Source organism: Chrysemys picta, chromosome 5 (assembly GCF_011386835.1).
Source record: "Chrysemys picta bellii isolate R12L10 chromosome 5, ASM1138683v2, whole genome shotgun sequence".
NCBI classification, from domain to species: Eukaryota; Metazoa; Chordata; order Testudines; family Emydidae; genus Chrysemys; species Chrysemys picta.
In genome coordinates, this window is record NC_088795.1 from 141,377,349 (window position 1) to 141,398,166 (window position 20,818).

The 20,818-nt window shown below is 56.4% G+C and overlaps 1 protein-coding gene across 3 annotated transcripts in view; it reads right to left on the minus strand.

Moving 5' to 3' along the window:
• ADISSP (adipose secreted signaling protein) overlaps window positions 1-20,818 on the minus strand; it is a 165,108-nt gene that overhangs the window by 10,378 nt on the left and 133,912 nt on the right. For all 3 annotated transcript variants that reach the window (XM_065597386.1, XM_065597385.1, XM_065597384.1), the window contains one exon: window positions 3,104-3,226. In XM_065597386.1, coding sequence (XP_065453458.1) covers window positions 3,104-3,226 — 123 coding nt within the window. The remainder of the gene's footprint in view (window positions 1-3,103; window positions 3,227-20,818) is intronic.

Genomic DNA, 20,818 nt, shown 5'->3' on the forward strand with positions numbered 1-20,818 from the left:
CCCATTCCAGTGCTTCACCACCCTCCTAGTGAAATAGTGTTTCCTAATATCCAACCTAAACCTCCCCCACTGCAACTTGAGACCCTTGCACCTTGTTCTGTCATCTGCCACCACTGAGAACAGCCGAGCTCCATCCTCTTTGGAACCTCACTTCAGGTAGTTGAAGGCTGCTATCAAATCCCCCCTCACTCTTCTCTTCTGGAGACTAAACAATCCCAGCTCCCTCAGCCTCTCCTCGTAAGTCATGTGCCCCAGCCCCTGATCATTTTCGTTGCCCTCTGCTGGACTCTCTCCAATTTGTCCACATCCTTTCTGTAGTGGGGGGGCCCAAAACTGGATGCAATACTCCAGATGTGGCCTCACCAGTGCTGAATAGAGGGGAGTAATCACTTCCCACCATCTGCTGGCAATGCTCCTACTAATGCAGCCCAATATGCCATTGGCCTTCTTGGCAACAAGGGCACACTGCTGACTCATATCCAGCTTCTCAATTCCTCCTCCCTTATCAATAACCCCCACAGCAACCTTCCCTTCCTGAGCTGTTACCGTCTGTGAACCCCCGCAAGACACACAGCAGGCAGTCAACTGGGTTTGAACCCTGACTCTTTCACACCAAAACACAGAGTTCCATCACTTGAGCTAAAGGCATCAGCTCAGCTGAGCAGCAGAAGTAGTAGGCTATTATCCTCTATATGGACCTGCCCCCCACCTCCCACCCCAGCACCCTACATTTTATCTTGCCTTATTTAGCCCTTCAGGACAGCAGAGGCAGCTGTAGATTTGCAGAGCGTTGTGGAAATTAATAGTGCCGGGTATAATATTTTATCAAAAGTCCTCAGCCCGGGATTTTGCTGCTTGCAGCTCAAAGAGAGAACAGCTGCTGTTGCCAGCTCAATCGCTCCGTTAGCGGTGCCACGTTCTAGTTGCACTAGGGTAAGGATGCACGGGGGCTGATACGCCAGCCAGCACAAGGAGCCGAGCTCTCTTGGGCGCTAGGGGAGCTGGCTCTGGGCATGTGCTGGCAGCAAAGGGAGTCCCCGTCCTTTTGCAGGAGGTAATATATTCTCGTTTAAATCCCTGGCAGGTTAATAAACCAGGAGACATCTAAAGGGTGACGTAACTGAGCAGGCTGGCTCCTCGCGCCTTTGTGCTATGCTCGCTTCTCTTTATCAGGACTCAGGCAAAGGATTCCAGGATTTCAACTGAACTTGCTGCTTATTAACAAGGTGCTGGGACACACCCTCCACTGCACGGATGTCAAGGGTCCATTCTGAGCATTAACCATTGGGTCCATTCTGAGAGAAATTAACCATTGGAACAACTTACCCAGGGACGTGGTGGATTCTCCAGCACCGGCAAGTTTTACATCAAGACGGGCTGGTTTTCTGGAAGCTCGGCTCTAGGGATTATTGTGGGGCAGGTCTCTGGCCTGGGCTATCCAGGAGGTCAGACTGGAGGGTCACAATTGCCCTGGCCTTGGAATCCATGATCCTCTAGTCTGCCTTCCTGAGAGCACGGGCCAGGGAACCCACCCAGGGATGCTGCAGCCAGCCCAGTTTAGGTTGCCAGCTGCGGAGCTGGGGCCTGATCCTCAGCCCACTGAAGTCAATGGGAGATTTTCCATCAACTCCGACAGCCATTGGCGCAGGCCCCTCCCCAGCCTCAGGAGCTGAAACTGCTCTAAGTCCAAGGATCGATGGATCCATGGTTCTGATTCGGCTCCAGCTCCAAGAGGGGCTTTGGCTGGACCCACCTGCGCTGTCACTCGCATAGCAAACCCCGTAATGGTGTAATCCAGAGCGTGGGGCCATTGATCCTACTGCAGTGGGATAACAGACGAGCGCTGAGCCTGGCTGGCTGCTGGGGGAGAGGCCCCAACTGGTGGAAGAGGCCAGGTGATGAGAGCCCTGGAAACCTCTGCTTATCTGCAGAGCAGGGACAGAACGGAAGCGGCACAGCCAGCTTCTCCCAACCCTGCCCTGCCAACGTGTCTCTGCCTTGGCCTGGGGGGAATCCAGCCTTCATGGCCCACCCCACTTGGCCCCTGGCCTCTCTGCTGAGGTAGTCAATGAGAATGGCCAGTGATGAGGGTGGTCACGTGGATACTTCTCCCACTGGGAACTGGCCTGACATCCACCACACCCTTCATACAAGGGGCCATGCAACACAGCCAGAGGGCAGCACCCTCCAGCCATCGCCAATCTGGGCTTGATTGGAATAATCTGGAGAGGAAAGGCCCATCTCCTGTGGCGTCGGGCCCCCCTCTTCTGAATCTGCCAAGAGACAGAAGACTCCTTTGAGCCGAGTCAGGGCCCAATTCTGCAGGGGCTTGGGCATCTGAAACTTCTACTGCAACCGCTGGGAGACGCAGCCAGTCCGGGGCTAGCTCAGTACATACGCTTGGGACAATTTGAAACACTGCTCTAGTCTGCCCTGCGTAGCTCAGGCCGCTCCATCCCACCCTGTTACCCCTGCAGGGAACCTGGTCACTCGGGTCATAGAATCATAGAATCATAGAATATCAGAGTTGGAAGGGACCTCAAGAGGTCATCTAGTCCAACCCCCTGCTCAAAGCAGGACCAATTCCCAGCTAAATCATCCCAGCCAGGGCTTTGTCAAGCCGGGCCTTAAAAACCTCCAAGGAAGGAGACTCCACCACCTCCCTAGGTAACGCATTCCAGTGTTTCACCACCCTCCTAGTGAAATAGTGTTTCCTGATATCCAACCTGGACCACCCCCACCGCAACTTGAGACCATTGCTCCTTGTTCTGTCAAACAAGTCCGACTCAGCATTTCAGTCCCCAAGAAACCAACTGCTGTGTGGCCCAGGCAGGGACCGAGGGGCAGCCAGTGCCCAAGGAGGTTGATCAGGTGAGATGTGCCCACATGATCCATCAGACGGCTTGTGTCCCAGGCTGGATTCCAGGGGAGATCGTCCCCGTGCTCTGGCTGGAAACGCCTTGCCTGATGCGTCCTAAATCCCCTAGGAGTGGGCCGCAACCGCTGGTCAGGCTGCAGTCACTCACCAGGGCTGGATTCCAGACGGCCCATGCAGTGAAAGGCGCCGGACCCTGTTTCCAGCGCCGTTTAGAGGGATACCTACCCATGACCCGGGCTTGAACGACCACTTTGACGCAGGCACCATCGTGGGTCTCGCTGGACAGCATCATCTCTTCTTTCAGGACCCCTTCTTTGTGCGCGGTGTACTCGCACTTAACACTGTAGCCTGGAATGGAGAAGGAATTGAAGCCAAGAGTCAATAGCCAAGCCCCTGAAAGGCAGCGTCGTGCAGGGGTTAGAGCTGGGAGATCTGGCCTACTCCTGACCTTGCCGTTGGTCACGGCAGCACCACCTCTGGGTCCCTCAACATCCCCCCCAATCCATACATGCCTAGCCCCGCCTTGCGACAGGGCTGTACGGCCCTCGAACTGAGGCGCCCATTCCCACACGGTGCCTGGAGCCAGAAAGGAACTGGGGTAGCCAGCAGGCAATGGATAGAGCATGGGACTGGAACTCAGCAGACCTGGGCTCTACCACTGGATTGGTGAAGTGACTTTCCCAAGGTCACCCAGTGCCTCAGTTTCCCCATCTCTGAAATGGGGATAAAGATGCTTACTTTCTTGTAGAGCGCTTGGCGACCGGCCCCCGGACACTCTCTAGGAGCCAGGTGGTAACGCAGGGAAGGGGTTAGGGTTGGCGAGGTTACAGATCCCCCTCACTTCCCAGGGCTGGAGAGTCAGCATGCTCAGGAAACACCTGCTCTAGAGCTCCACCGAGCACCAGCTGGTGCTTCGGATCAGTCCCGTCCATCACAGAGCGCGGGAGCTTCGCGGCGACGCTGGCTCTGGGCAGGGAGAGGCTCTCCTGGCTCCCTGCAGCCGGGCTTGGGAAGCGTCCCTCTATTGCACCCCTGCCCAGCAGCCCCGCCATGAACAGTGGCCCATGCCAGGAGGCCATTCCACCCAGCAAGTCGACGGTTCGGCTCGCAGCTCCTCAACGCTGCAGACTATGTGGGGCTGATCTGTGCAGACCTGGGGATTTATTCCATCAGAGGAGAGCAGGTAATGTTTCCCAGTCGCCCGACGGACCGAGCGAGCTCTGTTAGGTGCGTCTGTGCTGAGGCAGAGCCGGTGGCATGAACTGTCTCTAACCAGGAGGGCCAGGGCGGTGACTAGATTCACCGTCTTGGACAGCAAAGCCGGTCAGAGCTGACAACCCACCCACTCCTCTAACCCAGCACCCCACGGAGCAGCCATGGGGAGGCGAGGAAGCGCAGCAACAGGAAACGGCTTCAAGAAATTCACATCGGAGCCTGAGCTGAGCGATCGCTGTAGGTGGGACTCGCTGGTGCTGAATCCCATTGTACTGAGCAAGCGTAACGACCCGGCCCGAGGTCCTCAGAGGGGTTCGGACCTCGGCCCTTCAGCACCGCTGCACAGCCCGCTCGAGCTGAAGGAGCAACTCCTCTGACTGGCAGCACTAGTGGGCTTTTATCTGCTGTGGACCAGCCACTAGAGGGGGCCACCACATGCGCTTTGCCAGTGTGACTAAAAGGGAGTCACTCGCAGGCCCTGCTCAGCCCTAGGTGAAAAGGTGCTTCGAGCCCCCGCTATGCTCCGGGGAGGGCGGGGGGGTGCAGAGCCGGGGCCCGGACATGCTGCAGCTGCTAAGGGAGCACACGCTGCCCTCGTTTAGGGTCTGAGCCGCAGCACCCGGAGGCCCCAATCGGGATCCGGGTCGCACTGTACTGGGTGCTCTGCAGCTACGCGGCCCCTGCTTGGGGTGGGGGGTTTCGGGTTGAGAAAGGTGCAGCAGCTGCTGCTCCTGTATGTGCCTCAGGGCCCCTTAGCACACGGCCTGCCCCTGCAGGGACCCCCCTCCAGCCACTGCTGCTGGGGTAGCTCCCTTCAACTAGGGTTGTCACCTCTCTAACTGCTGGTAACTGGACCCCCAAGGCCCCGCCCCTGCCCCGCCTCTCCCCCCGAGGACCTGCCCCCTGCCCACCTCTACCCCAGAGGCCCCACCTCTACCCCCAAGGCCCCGCCCCTGCCCCACCTCTACCCCAAGGCTCCGCTCCTGCCCCCTGCCCACCTCTACCCCCGAGGCCCTGCCCCCTGCCCCACCTCTACCCCAGAGGCCCCACCCCCTGCCCCACCTCTACCCCCGAGGCTCCGCCCCCTGCCCCACCTCTCCCCCCGAGGCCCCACCCCTGTCACTCGCTGGATTGTCTCAAGGAGCCTGCCTGCAGGTAGGAGGCGGCCCCAGCTGAGCAGAGGCTGGAACGGGTTAATGACCCGGCCCCTCCCCCCGACCCGCGGTAACCGGACTCCTGGTTCAGGTGCCATTTAGGGTTGCCAGGTCCCCTTTTCAGGCGGACTTTCTGGTCGAAAACTGGGCACCTGGCAACCTTAAATGGCCCCCGGACACAGAAGCCAAAACCCGGAGCGTCCGGGTAAAACCCGGACGGGTGGCAGCCCTACCCTCGACACTCCCTTCATCTGGCAGCAGCTGGCAAAGCCAGGACTCAGCATCATTTCTCCACACTGCTCCTCGCCCTTCACACCTCACGTTTCTCTCTCCCGCTGCACTAGGTCCGAGTGAAAATAAGCAGAGGCCACAAATTCGGATGGCCCCAGCCATTCATCGCCCCATGCAGACGTCTCAGAGCTCTGTAATGGAGCCCATTTCCCCCGGGGCACCTGGGGCAGAGTGGGGACTGGAGCAGAATAGATGGAAGAACTTCAAGCCCTACAGCTAATCTGCTCTGGTACACGTGGCATTAGCCCCAAGGATCAGCTATCCCAGCTCCTGGACTGCCAGGGTCACCTTTACAATAAAGATCAACAGCCCAATAGTCAAAGTGAAGTGGGAAACTGCATGTGGGAAAACGGAGTGCCCAATTGCACGCCCAATTTCTGTTACTGTGTGTGAAAATACGGTACGTGCAAATACCCACTTTCTGTGCACACTCACAGTCACCGCATTTGCACGTGAGGGGTGCCCCCTGGGCACAAGCTTCATGAAGAGTTTGAACCAGTGGAACCGGAAGTCCCATGTGCGCTGGAGCTGAAGAGCAGTCTGTCAATGCAGATGATCAAACAGGTGCACAATTTGTCTCAGGAACAGGACGCAAGAGATTTGGGATCCAGCATTTAAACCGACAGGGACATGTTAACAGAGCAATACGTCCCACTGAGAGAGATTCCAGAGCGATGCCAAAAACCACACACACCACGAATACAAAGACAGCCCAACAGCTGATGGACAAGGATGTAATATGTCGTAACGCTGACCCATGTCATGTGATCACAGCCAGGGCCGGCTCCAGGCACCAGCCCAGCAAGCAGGTGCTTGGGGCGGCCAAGGGGAAGGGGCGGCACGTTGGGCTCTTCGGGGGCAATTTGGCGGCGGGTCTCTTGGTCCCTCTCGGAGGGAAGGACCTGCCGCTGAATTGCCGCTGAAGAAGAAAATGGCACGGTGGAGCTGCCGCCGAAGTGCCGCCAATCGCGATCGCGGCTTTTTGTTTGTTTGTTTGTTTTCCCCGCTGCTTGGGGCGGCAAAAACCCTGGAGCCGGCCCTGAGCAGAAAGCAGCTTGGTAATCATTGATAGCCTGGCCTGCCTTTCTCTCCGCGAGTTCGGACAGACCATAGCCACGGCGCAGGCTTTGTTGGGCTTCTCCCTGGAGCTGGAGAACCAAGGGTCAGTCTAGGGTGACCCGATGTCCCGATTTTATAGGGACAGTCCCGATTTTGGGGCTTTTTCTTATATAGGTTCCTATTACCCCCCACCCCCGTCCCAATTTTTCACACTTGCTGTCTGGTGACCCTAGGTCAGTCCTCCCCAAGCCACCTCCTACTGAGCTGGGCCTCCCCCCGTTTGAACCCTTCCTCCAATCCCAACATGCCTTGCAGCTGCAGCAGGGAGGGATGGCTCCAGCCCACAGTCCCTTCCTGTCTAGTGCGGGGTTCGTACAGCCTGGCCCAGCTCTTTATAGCCGCTTTACGGGAGGTAGCGCTCTCCACTGCCAGTGTAACTGTATCTGTATCTGTATGGGGAGGGTGGGTGGCTGCTTTCACTAGAGCAGGATAGCGAAAGCAGCAAATCTTTTCAGAGTAGACAAGGCCAGAGGTAAACAGCAGGGCTGGCCAGGAAGCAAGAATTCTGGGGATCCCTACACTGATCACTGAGCTATTAGTCATTTTCACCTGCTGGCGCTGCTGCCCCTTGTATAAACAATTACCTATCTCCACTGGGCAAGGGAAAGAGAATCAGAGCAAGCACGGATTTGAACCTGGGTCCCCACAGTCCCTGAGCGTGCCCTAGCCACCAGCCTATTGGCCATTCTTCAGTAACCTGTTCTCCCTCGCTGGCGTCGACCAGAGACTCCAGCCTGGACCTGAGAAACAAAAGTTTCATCCAAACCGCTGGGTTTCCACACAAAGTGCCAGTTTTGACGAATCGGCTTTTTCCAATCAAGACATTCTGCCGAAAAATTCCCGACCAGCCAGAGCAAACTGGGCCCAGTCTCTCCCGATTAGACTGCGAGCGCTTTGGGGCGGAGACTGTCTTTTTGTCCTGGGTTTGTACCTAGTAACTAATAATGGCCTCTAATCGTTTCCAGCGCTGCTCTGGAAACCGCCTTTATTTCTCCGCTGGCCTTTGAGACAGGGTGGCTGGAAGGGGACACTGCATCCCAGGTGAAGGCATCCGAGTGGCCTCCAAACAGTCTCATTGTTATTATTCTCCTTCGCTGTAAGTGATCAGGGCCTCCGGATTTGTGTCCCGCCCCAGAGGAGCCAGGTTTCTAAGCGAACAGTTATTCTCCCTTCAGCAGAGAATTCCCACGGAGGGAGGAGCCCAGGTGCATTTCTGCCATGCAGGATGGAAGCTCTGGCTGATTCTTGCTCTTCTCCAGCACAGATCCCCTCCCCTGAATTCCTGAGACGCTCTCCGGGCCCTTATCGCCGCGGAATGCAAACCATTCCAAAGTCCTCCCAGGAATCAGCAGAAAGCAGCCCTTGCCCAGCCACATCTCCCCACTGCTCTGATTGCAGCACCAGACTGGGAATTTCCACTAGCCGTGGCATCTTCTCCTAAAGGGCTGCATGAATCCTCCTGCATGAACTGACACGGCACCTCCCGGCCGTTCACCGTACTGGCACCCCGCTGCTTACCGCCGTCCTGGGCCACTTTCTCTCTGGCTTCCCCAAACCCCAGCTTCCCAGACCCCAGCGTAGGCAGCGTGCTGCTGGCCACCTGCGACGAAACACAGACACACCGACTCCACCAGGAGCTAATCCAGCCCAGGCCTCCCCCCACAGCATCACTGGAGCCAGTCTCTTTCTCCTCCAGTCCCTGCAGTTCCATGACTCACGGTGGGATCTTAGCCAAGCCAGTGGTAGAACTGGGGTTGTCACTCGGGGCTACCAGCTCCCTGCTCCAGCCACTGCACCAGCACCACAGCAGCCCACCTTTCCCTGGGACATCTCTAAAGACCTGCCACCAGATGTTGCTCAGACCCAGAATCCAAAGCCCACTGGCAGGGCTGGCTCCAGGCACCAGCTGAGCAAGCTGGTGCTTGGGGCGGCTGACTGTTCAAGGCGGCATTCTGCCCAATCCTAGGGCGGCACGGACGCTTTTGTTGTTGTTGTTGTTGTTCAGCTCCGGCCGCCCTGTAGGGGATGGCGGTGAGGAGAACCAGAGCACCCTGCAGGGCAGTCCTCTTCCTTCCCTCCCCGCCGACTGGAGCGGAGCCCTCGCGGCAGGAGGCGGCGCAGCGCCCCTGCTGTAGCCCTGGCTGCCCCCTTCTCTCCCCCTCCCCCGAGAGCCGGTCCCCCTGCATCCACGCTCCGGCCGCGCCGCATGTGTTTTTTTTTTTTTTTTTTTGCTTGGGGCGGCCAAAAAGCCAGAGCCGGCCCTGATCACAGCCGGGTACTACAGAGCTCTCTCTCACCAGCTCTCCGGTCCATTACACACAACATACCCATTTGGAATTCTGCGCGATTACCCACAATGCTGTAGTATTTTCACCCGGTGCCCAAAAGATGCCACACACGTCACATGCCTCGAATGCCTGTTGGGTCCTGGCTCCGAAGAGATTATGATGTAATATGGGCATTGCAGTAAATGCCCAAGGCCCAGCGTGCTAGGTGGTGTACACCGGCAATCAGCAAGACACGATTAGCCAGTCGGCCATCCCCATTCGAGTCTGAGGGAATGGCCCTGGCGAGGCAGACTGTGTATCAGTCACACGCAGGAGTTCCCCCGATGATCCCGAGACAGGCTGAGCACCCGCAACTCCTGCTGAAGTCCAAGGGAACCGCAAATAATAGCGCATCTGAGGATCAGGCCCCGTCTACTGGCTTAGCACAGGATTGGGCAGTCTAGTCCTAGCTCTGACAGCCCAGCTCCGTGCCTCAGTTTCCCTAACTGTAAAATGGTGACAACGACACTTTGTGAAGCAGGGTGAGGTGCGAGGAGTAACGTACGTGGTGCTGGGAGCAGAGCTTGGAACAGACCCTGGAATCCTGACTCCTCAGGCCAGAATCTAACCCTGGGCCGCTTTGCAGGCAGCCAGACGGCTAAGCCAAGGAGAGGAAAAAGGAGTGGACAGACTGATAGGGAAGCAATGGGCCCAGGTGTTTTAAGGAACAACAGGCAAATGAGGAGAGGCCGGCAAGGGACAGGGAGAGGGGAAAACCGTGGTGTTAGGGATGCATCTGGCTGGACAGATGGCAACCCAGGAGAAGGTTCCCCCCAGGCCTGACTGGGGAGATGGCTAATAAGGCCTGGCACCATCTGGCTCAGAGAAGAGAGAGCAACTTCCAAGAGAGTAACAGACGATCTATGGCCTCCGGGCAGCTCCGCTCAGCTAGTTTCCTCAAATGCAATTTAAGGACCAAAATGGACTTGATGGACTTGAATTCTTGGTCTGCTCAGGGCTCATTTTAAAGCCCAACCCCAATGCGACTAGCTCACAGCTGATCTGAACCTGGCCCCAGAGCGCTGAGTTGTTTTCACATCTGACCCGAACCTGGCACTTGTAGCCACGTCTCGCCGGGTCTGGGCCGGGTGGCAAGGTCAGGCACAGAGCAGCGGGAGCCGAAGCCGGCGGAGCAGCATGGCTGGGGTGCTGCAAACAGACCCACCTCCTTCTGCCTTTCCCAAACCCGCCTGACCCACCGCCCTGCCCCCACCCCAGCCCTGCCACAGCCCTCCGCACCCCCAGGCAGTGGGACGGCCCCATTGTCCTGCAGGCACGGGGCAGCCCCCTCCCCTCCATCTGCTGCCACCTCCTGCCCGGCCCCGCAGCAAGGCTCTGGGCACAGGGTGGGTCGGGTGGCGCAGTGGAAGTACTCACCTGCAGAGCCCACCGAGCGCCACCTCTTTGGATTTCCTGTAGTGCTGCAGCAGCCCCAGGAGGGTGGCAGGGCAGGGCAGGGTGGCGGGGCAGGAGGTGCCCGGCGCGGTGTCCCAGCTGGCCACACTGCTCCCCTGGCAGCTGAGTCTGTCTAGCAAGGCAGGAAGCAACTGGTGTGAACACACCGCTCCCTCCCTTGGCAGGGCTGCCTTCGCCAGCCGCCAGCCCATGTAAACAAAGGACGATTTGCCACGGCCCCAACCCTGCCAAGTCATCCCCCAGCGCCCGTCCCTGCCCTGCTCGGGCCTACTTGTAAAGCCCGACCCAAACCTGATCCCAGCATCCTCAGTCATTTCCACGCCTGCCCCAACCCAAACCCGACCCCTGAGGTCGCGTCCCCTCGGGGTCCGGTCCAACTTGACGGTTCTTCCTCTGGAGCTTAGGGTCATTCTCAAGCCTGAGCCACGCAGCAGAGTAGAACCGTGCTCTGCCTTCTCAGCTTTGGTACACTTTACTCCCTCAAGGCTCAGAGCCTTGCACGGGTGCAAATCACAAGAGTGGTGAAGATGCACGTGCAAACTGCAATTTTTCAGAGGCTTATAACTTGACCAAATTTGGGCCGCTTTTCACAGGGACATCAGAGGACATCTCTCGGACACCAGAGCTAGCCCCAGGCCTAGTTTCAAGTCCCTGCGACAAAGCATGGGGGCGCTAGAGCATTTCAACACAACTGTTAGAAGAGTTGTTTTCTTTAACATGGGCAAAACAATGGATTTCCCCCTAAACTCGTTCTCAAAGAACTGAACTATTTTTGCTAAAACTTAAAAAAAAAAAAAATCAGCTGGAGGCAGACGCCCAAGTGTGGAAAATTCCAGCCCAACTGGTTAAAGTTTGGTAAAGTTACAAGCAACTGAAAACAGGGACTTGTAATGGGAAGTGTCAGGTAACCTTAACTCTAGGTGGCGCTATCTATCATTCCTGCTCCTAAGGTACGAACAGCACCCAGCACAATGGGGCCCTGATCTTTGATGGGGGTCGCTGGGCTCTGGGCACTGTTGTAATATAAACCACCAGCCAACCTTCCAAGTCTCCAAAATGCCTCCTGTAATTTGCTCAAAACTTGCCAGAAAGGTTCTATCTTAGGAGAAGCTCTGGCATGTGACAAGCCATGTGGATTGGAGAAGCGGTGGATAATTCTGGCTTAGCACGGGGAAGCCAGCTTCAGTCTCACCAATGCATAGGGTTGCCAGCCCTCCAGGCCCTGTTTCCCGGAGGCTACTGAAGCCAAACTGGGAGATTTTAGATGCTGAAAGTCTGGCGGCGCAGCAGGGCTAAGGCAGGCTTCCTGCCTGCCCTGGCCCTGCGCCACTCCCAAATGTGGCTGGCACATCCCTGTGGTCCCTGGGGGACCCAGGTGGCTCTGCGCGCTGCCCGCGCCCCCAGCACCGGTTCTGAAGCTCCCATTGGCTGGCAACTGTGGTCAGTGGGAGCTGTGGGGGTGGTGCTTGTGGGCACGGGCAGCGCACACAGCCCCATTCCATCACACACACACACACCCCGGGGCCACAGCACAGGGACATGCCAGCCACTTTCGGGAGCGCCGCTGCGCCGACGACCGGGAGCCCCCCGCGGTAAGTGCCTCCTGGCCGGAGCCTGCACGCCCCACGCCCCCTGCGCCCCAAACCCCTGCACCAGGCTCAGCCTGGAGCCCTCTCCCACACTCCGAACCCCTCGGCCCCACCCCGCAGCCCACACCCCCTCCCACACCTCAACCCCCGCCTCGTGAAAGTGAGTGAGGGTAGGGAGAGCGAGCGACAGAGGGATGGGGGATGGAGTGAGCGGGGCGGGGCCTCGGAGAAGGGGCAGGGCAGGGCATGGGTGATTAGACAGTTGGCAACCCTAGCAATGCAGGGTCTATTGTAGCCAGCATTCCCTCACTACCGGAGATCGGCAGTACCCTACATTGTCAGAGGTCGCTGACCCTTAGATCGCTTGGCTTCTCTCCCCGCTCCATGAACAGAGCGCTCTTGTGTTTACCGGGGAGAAAGTTCCAGGTCAAAGAAACATGCTGAAAGGTGGCAAGGTGTGTGCTCCCTGATCTCTGGGGGGAGGGAGTTCCAGAGGCCAGGCCAGCTGCTGCGATAACACCATCTCCACCTCCCCCAGAGAGCTCCCTCGCTCCTGCAGAACACCAATTTTGGAGCAAACCCTCAGTGTGGACAGAGTCCTTGACTGGTCCTTGATCTAGACAAGATCCCGCCCGTCCAGGGCTTGGGAGATCAGGGTTGGATACCTTTCTACTAGATCCAGTTCCAATTCCTCGCTGCCATTCTTAAGCAGGCAGGACGAGAGTCATTCCCCACAGGTTCCACAATCTAGAGCCGGAGGCAAGGCCCAGCGCGGTAGATGTCAGACCAACTCCTCGCGATTCACACCTAGAGGGATCACTTGGATAACCGTCCTCAAGAGCGGGAGAGAAACCACCCTGAGAACGGCCTGCATGGCAGTGTCCGAGCAGGTCGCATGGCCCCTCCTGGGCTGGCTATCGGGGCTCTTCGGGGCGGGGACCCCCTTTCTCATTATGCTTTCACACACAGTGCCCAGCACAACCGGGCTCCAATCCCGGATGACGGCTCTAGCCACAACTGCCGTCTATTAGCAGCAGCCATCTGGCTGCTTTTCTTAAGCCTCGCCGCTCAGAGAAGCCGCCTCGGTAGCAGAGACTCCACTCACGGACAAATCTTTCATCTGAACGCAGAACCCCGCCCCAAACCACCGAGCCGGGGAATCCCGACTGCTCGAGCGTGACAGCGGAAGAACACGCTGCTGCCAGCGACTGTTCCACCCGCAGCACCAACACGGAGAGCCGCTGACGGGTTTGTTCAGCTGTCTCTTTAAAACACCACCTGCCACGTTGTTCCTGCCCGTCCCCCAGCGCCCAGCAGCTCTTTAAAATGCAGCAAATAATAAGCATCAGTCCATGCAGGCCACGTTCACAGTCTCGCTTTCACTGGGGACCTGCTGTTACCTTTCACCAGAGGAGGTGGTGATTCCACTGCGATACCAATGTTAGCAGCTAAACCAGGGGTCGGCAACCTTTCAGAAGTGCTGTGCCGAGTCTTCATTTATTCACTCTAATTGAAGGTTTCATGTGCCAGTCATACATTTTAATGTTTTTAAAAGGTCTCTTTCTATAAATCTTTAATATATAACTAAACTATGGTTGTATGTAAAGGAAATAAGGTTTTTAAAATGTTTAAGAAGCTTCATTTCAAATTAAATGAAAATGCAGAGCCTCCCCGGACCGGTGGCCAGGACCCGGGCAGTGTGAGCGCCACTGAAAATCAGCTTGCGTGCCGCCTTTGGCACCCGTGCTATAGGTTGCCTATCGCTGAGCTAAAAGATGTAAGCCCATAGAGTTTGAGGCCAGATGGGATCATTAGATCATCCAGTCTGACCTCCTGGCTAGCCCGGGCCAGAGAATCCCAGCCCTAGCACTTGTGTTTGGCTAATGCCGGGTTCCTCAACCCAGAGGCCAGGACCCAGAATTGGGTCCCCAGAATGTTTCATAGGGTCACATGGCAGCTCCTGTCCCACGGGGCTGGTTGGGCTCGGATGGCTGGGCTCGCCTCCCCTGCTCCAGGCACTGCAACCTCTAGGGTCCCTGCGCCACTCAGGTTTGGCCCAGCCCTCATGACAATGGAAGCCCAGCTAGGCCAAAAGTGAGTGAGTGGCACTGCAACCCTGTGAGCCAAGGCACAACTCCACTCTCCCAAATTTGGTCCAGGCAAGGGGGTGGGGCCAAACCTGAGTGGCAATGCAACCCCAGAGGTTGCAACGCCTGGAGTGGAGAGCCAAGCCCAGCCAGCCCCACAGCACAGGAGCTGCCACTGTGGGGTGAGTGCCGGGCAGGAGCCGACCCCCTGGGGGGCAGCACCTGACTGAACCGCCCCAGGGTAGGGCTGTAACCAGGGCGCAGCTGCAGGAGCGCTCAGGCCAGCAATGCCAGGGCCAGTCCTGCACAGAGGAGCTTGGGGAAGGAGTGCCATTGCTACCTCCTGACTCACCTCAGCAGATCACCCAGCCTGTCTGGGTGGGGAGTGGTCCCACATGCCCCCCTCCCACACGTCGCTGCAAATATGCTTGCTCGCCCCGGGAGCTAAAACGCCTAGTTACGGCTCTGCCCCAGGGCCTCCACCCCTGGGTCGCAACAGGCCTGGAACATTTACAGAGGGGTCCTGAGCCCAACAAGGTTGAGAACCGCTGGACTGAAGCATCTTCCAGAAAGGCAGCCAGGCTTATGGGAACACAAAGAAACAGAGAATCGGCCCCTTCCCTGGGCGGTTTGTTCCAGCCGTTAATCACCCGCCCTGTCAAAAACCTGCCTCCTTGCTAATGTGTCGGGCTTTAACCTCCAGGCCTGGGGTCTTGTCCTGCCTTTCTCCACTAGATTACAGAGCCCTTAGTCCCTGGCATTTTCTCTTCAGGAAGATAATTGGACACTTGGATCAAATCACCTCTCAGGCACCTTTTTGAGAAGTTAAACAGACCAAGCTCTTGAAGTCTTTCACTGTAAGGCAGAGGTGGGCAAACTACGGCCCGCGGGACCGTTTTGTCCGTCCCCTGAGCTCCTGGCCCGGGATGCTAGCCCCCCCCCCCCCCGTCCCCCTGCCCCTGCAGCCTCAGCTCACTGCGCCGCGGGCGCAAGGCTCTGGGCAGTGGGGCTGTGAGCTCCTGGGACAGCGCAGCTGCAGAGCCCGGCCTGACCCGGTCTCTGTGCTGCGCGAAGCGTGGCTGTAGCGCCGCCAGCCACTGGTGCTCTAGGCAGCGCGGTAAGGGGGCAGGAGCAGGGGGCTTGGATAGAGGGCAGGGGAGTTTGGGGGGTGGTCAGGGGCCAGGGGTGTGGATAGGGGTGGGGGCAGTCAGAGGGTGGGGAACAGGGGGGTTGAATGGGGGAGGGGGTTCCAGGGGCAGTCAGGGAGAAGGGGTGGTTGGGTGGGGCAGGGGTCGGGGGGGCAGTTAGGAAGGAGACGGGGGATTGGATGGGGAGGCAGGGGGCAGTCAGGGGCGGGGATTCTAGGGGCGGTCAGGGGACAGACAGCAGGGTTGGTGGATGGGGCAGGGATCTCAGGGGGGCTGTCAGGGGGCGAGAAGCAGGGGGGGTCAGATAGGGGGCGGGGGCTGGGCCACGCCTGGCTGTTTGGGGAGGCACAGCCTCCCCTAACCGACCCGTCATACAATTTCTGAAACCTGATGCGGCCCTCAGGCCAAAAAGTTTGCCCGCCCCTGCTGTAAGGCATTTTCTCCAGCCCCTGAATCACTGCTGTGGCTCTTTTCTGCACCCTCTCCAATTTCTCCACTTGCTTTTGAAAGTGCGGGCACCAGGCTGGACATCCCGTGCCAGGGTCGGTCGCACCAATGCTGCACCCTGAGGTGAAACCGTCTCCCTGCTCCGGCTCGCTACTCCCGTGGTGATACACCCAAGGATCGTATTAGCCTTTTTGGCCACAGTGGTGCACTGGGAGCTCATGCTCAGTTGTTGGTCCCCTGTGACCCCTAAACCCATTGCACTCACGGCTTGCCGGGATACGGCCCCCCATTCCGTAGCTATGGCCTGCATTCCGCATAGCTACATGTGCAACTTCGCATTCGGCTGCATTAAACCCTTTTCAGTGAACTCCCCTCTGCCAACTAGAAGCAGGCCAGGCCAAGGACAGCACACGCATGCACAGAGCCTGGGTGATTCCTCCAAGATCCACTGGAAGCTAACAGCATTAATAGTCCTGCCGTGAACACAACCGTTCTCTGCACACTCGTAACATTCAATGCTCACCGTTACTAAGAGCCAGGCCTCTGCTTCCCACTGTGCCTGGTGGGGTCCTGTTACCCAGTCACACCCACTGACAGGTGCGGCAGGTTCTGAGGAGGCGCAAAGTGGCGTATGTTAGAGAAGCCCCACCCAACTTCCTCCCACTCAGCGTGAGTCACGGGCTCTTCGGCTCCCTTGCCCACCAGACGGGAAGGGGGAGAACAGCTCTGCTGTGAGGAAGTCTGCATTATTCATCCCACGGAATCCGGCCCACAGATCTGCAAAGGTTTAAAACACAGAGGAGGATGTACTCCTCCAGGCAACACACCGTCAACCTGTGGAACTCGCTGCCAGGGGATGTCGTGAGGGCCAAAAGTATAACTGGGTTCATGGAGGATAGGCCATTAGCCAAGATGGTCAGAGATGCAGCCCCATGCATCCAGTTGCCAGAATCTGGGACTGGATGACAGGGGATGGATCATTCAAAATTGCCCTGTTCTGTTCCTGACCTTTGAAGCACCTGGCATTGGTCCCTGTCAGAAGACAAGATACTGGGCTAGATGGACCCTTGGTCTGACCTGGTGTGGCCATTCGGATGTTCTTATGTAGAGCGTTACCACGGCTACTTGGGGGGAAGGGTGTAACACGCCGGAAGACTTGCTGTGTTTGCAGACACATTGCTAGTTCTTAGGTCAGTGCTGATCCCTGCCATCCAAACCACGGCTTGTTAGGGAAACCAAGGTTGAGGGACCCCGAAATCACCATGGGCGGGGGATCACATGCTCTGTTGTTTGCGACGTGAGCACTTGTCATGAAAACTTCCCCCATTTCCACTAGGAGACCCAATGTGATATCAGGCTCCTGAGGGTAATAGAGGCGGCAAGGGAGCAGATGCTGCAAGCGTCTGGGTACAGACCTGGTCCTTATGCTGCAATGCTATGCACTGCCATAAAGCCAGCAGAGTTAATCCTGGAGTGGCGTGGGAAAGTGTCCTGCTATGGTGGGAGAAATAAGGCAGCCCCTCACAGAACCCTTCTGCACAGGATTGCAGAGCACCTCCAGGAAAGCTTCCTGGAGATCTCCATGGAGGATTCCCAGGCCATCACTGTGCACTAAAGTCTTTTCCACAGGGGCACCCTCTGGGGAGCTGGAGCGGCCACTGGGAAGCAGAGACCCACTGCATCGCACTCTCTCTTCGGATTAAACAAATTAAAGGAGTATGTAACCCCTACAGCTGGATTGAATTGCATACTCACCAGAGGTGCCTTCTCCGGCATCATGCTCGGCTATGATGCTGTTCTGCGACCAGCTGGGTTGCTCCGGGGTTAAAAATAGCTCCTGGCTCTTGGGGAGAATTCCCCACTCACTTGTCTCCCATTCGCCTCCTCCTCCTCGTTGTTGCCTGAGGTGCCCAGGACTCAGACTCCCGGGAGGTGTTCACGCTGCCTTCGGGGGTAGTGGTGGGGTCGCCGCCGAGAATCGCATGCAGCTCCTTGTAGAAGCGGCATGTCTGTGGTGCAGAACCAGAACGACCATTCGCCTCCCGTGCCTTATGGTACGTCTGCCGAAGTTCTTTGATTTTCACACGGCACTGCTGTGTGTGCCTGGTGTACCCCTTCTCCGCCATGCCCCGCACCGTCTTTTCGTAGATGTCTACATTTCTTCGGCTGGATCGGAGCTCTGCCTGCACAGACTCTTCTCCCCACAGACCAATAAGATCCACCATCTCCCGTGTACTCCAGGCAGGAGCGCGTTTGGGGCGTTGAGTCGCCGTGATCAGCTGGGCTGGCAAGCTCTCCATGCTGATCAAACAGGAAATGTGAATTCAAAAGTTCCCAGGGCTTTAAGAGGGGATGGGCTGTTTCCTGTGTACCCAGTTGCTGGGAAGCAGAGTTGAAAACGATCAGCACAGCGGTCACAGTAGAGCATTGTGGGACACGTCCTGGAGGCCAATTCAGTCAACGTACACAATGCTGCGTCTACACCGCCTGTCTGTCGACACATCAACATGGAATTAAGCGCTACGCCTCTCACAGAGGCGGAGTAATTAAGTCGATGTAAGAGGTGAGTTAGGTCGGTGGAAGGGACCTGGTAGTGTAGACACACACATTATTAGGTGGAGGTAAGGTGGTTTCCATCAACCTAAGTTTGTATTGTAGACCAGGCCTACGTTATGGAACCGGCTGTGCAGGTTTTGCAAACTTTTCAGAGTAGACCCACACGTGAAAAACACATCGAAAGACAATATTTGTAAGAGCTCTTCAGAAGTACCAACAGCTCATACCTGTGGGGGCGAACAGCTGTTACCTGAAATGTAGATCAGCTCTATTCAAACAGGGAATTGCTACCCTTTATTGTCAGCCACACGTTTGAAAATTGTAAGGGGGCAGGAGGGGGAAGTATTGTCAGCCCAGTATGTTCTCATTTCTCGTAGGCCAGAGAAAAATGCAACATAAAAGCAAACCACGCTAAGCCTTTTCATCTGAGGAAAGGTATTAGTCAAATCCCCAGCTCACGAGAAACACAGAAAAACAGCGGCTTGACATGAGTAAGCTGAAAACGTGCACCTCTAGAGTCGACAATCTTTGCCAATTACCGCTGCAACGCCTGAAGAGGGACTCAAAGGAAAGTGACATTTGGAGGGGGGGGGGGGAAACATTCTCTGAGTTTTAATCTGCAAAATGGAGCTCATGAGTTCTGGCAGTCGAGGCAATTATCATAGTTGATTCAACTTTTCTATGTAACGATTCAAGCTTTATGAAGCATCTAAACTGGTTGCTAAGGGCACGGCAGGGCAAGCACAAAAGAAAGCAATAAGATAAATAGCATCTGTTGGAACCACCAAGATTTCCCCTTTGAGGCTTTCAGAAGCTTTAGGTCGAATGATTCATAGCTCTGTCAGTGGCTGACAGTTCACCCTACCCTCAAGAACAAACGTCTTAGGGGAAAACGCACATTTTGCTCCATATTAATGATGTTTAGCATTAACAGAATGCTTTTCATCAATCAATCTCAAAGTGCTTTGCAAAGGTTTTCCTAAAGGAAATGCCCAGAGGCCTGCACTGAGATCAGAGCTACAATATGCTAGGTGACATATAGACTCATAGCAAGTCCCTGCCCCAAAGAGCTTCCAGTGTCAGGCATGGTGGGGCTACTCCTGAGTCATGGACCTGAGAAGCCTGGGGTCCTCAGCCTTGGGGCAGTCCATCTGGTGGGGCTACCCCCAGTGAACCAACAGGAAGCCAGGCAGGTTTCTGTTGGAACCCTGTCCCTGCTTGTGATCGGATGAAAAGTCATCAAACTTGACGTGTTTCTGCAAAATACTTCAGATTCCACCAACTGTCATTCTCCGACTAAATAGTCATCGGAAAAGTTCCAACCAGCTCTCCGGTGACCCGGGCATCCAAGACCTCCAGAACTCTCGGCATTAAGGTACGAGACCACAGTCCAGGGAACAGCTACACCCGGGTCAGAACACAGCAGCTCAGCAACAGGGACCACCCCAAGCCCATCACCCTGTGTCCCACTCTGCCTTGACTCCTGGAGGGACAAGCTGAGGACTTGAGTTCTCACTACCCAGTCTCTTCATGGGACCAGCCCACCCCACGAGAGCATGACCTCCCACCACAGCGATGTTCTACTGGGATAATGGAACCTTTCTTCTCAAAGGGCAGGCTCGGGTGTTCAGACAGGGCTTTGGAGTGGAGCCCGGAGCTGGAGCGCGGAGCTGGAGCGCGGAGCAGTTCCGGAGCAGTGGAGCTGCAGGTTTTTGCCTGGAGCTGGAGCGGAGCCAGAGCACAGCTCCAAAGCCCTGGTTCAGGAAACACCTTCAGAGGCAGGCCACTCGCCTTTTGTGAGAAGCCAAGGTGAGCAGTCAACCTCTGGGCTTTCAGAGCAAAACGCAAGCCCCACTTCTCCCACCAGCCTGCCCACAAGAACCCCAGCAGGAAACAATGACCCCCAGTCCCGGCAGGCTGGAGGAAAGAAGAATATCTTCATGTGCACTGCATAACTTTGGCAGGCATCCAGTACCACCAATATGATGGGCACAGTATAAATAACCAGGATAGCTTCCTTTCTTACATTTGCCTAAAGAGCTACTTGTTATGAGAACACGGATCAATAAGTCAGTCTAAGAGCCTGATTTATCGTTCAGAAACAGAGGCCAAAAGCAAACTCTCTGGCAACGCTTCAAATGGGGGTGTGTTTTCCTGCCAAGCTAAGCTGAGATCTTTAATACACCCTATGCGGCTATTTATTGTACCCAGAAGAACCACCAGGCCCCTAACCCATAAGGAGGACTTGGAGCCCAGCTCAATTAAAATTAAAGCAGGCTCCACCCCTCAGCAGCTTTGTGAGGTGCAGATGGGACTTAACCAACTGGACGGAGCTGAAACTCACCCAGCCAAAGGGTCTGTGTTGGGGTTTTTTGGTTGTTTTTTTAACTGTTCGACCCCCTGTTGCTTTTCAAAAGGCACAAACATTCCTGGGAAACAAGTTTCAATGTCTTGTGCGCAAGTATCCTGAGAAAAACTTTATATGGTACGCTTCCTCCCCCAATCAGGGGGCCCGAATGAAAGCCTGTGACTTCTGATCCATCCCGACTGAAGCAACATGGCTCAGATTTCCAATTGTCCTGTAGTTTGTG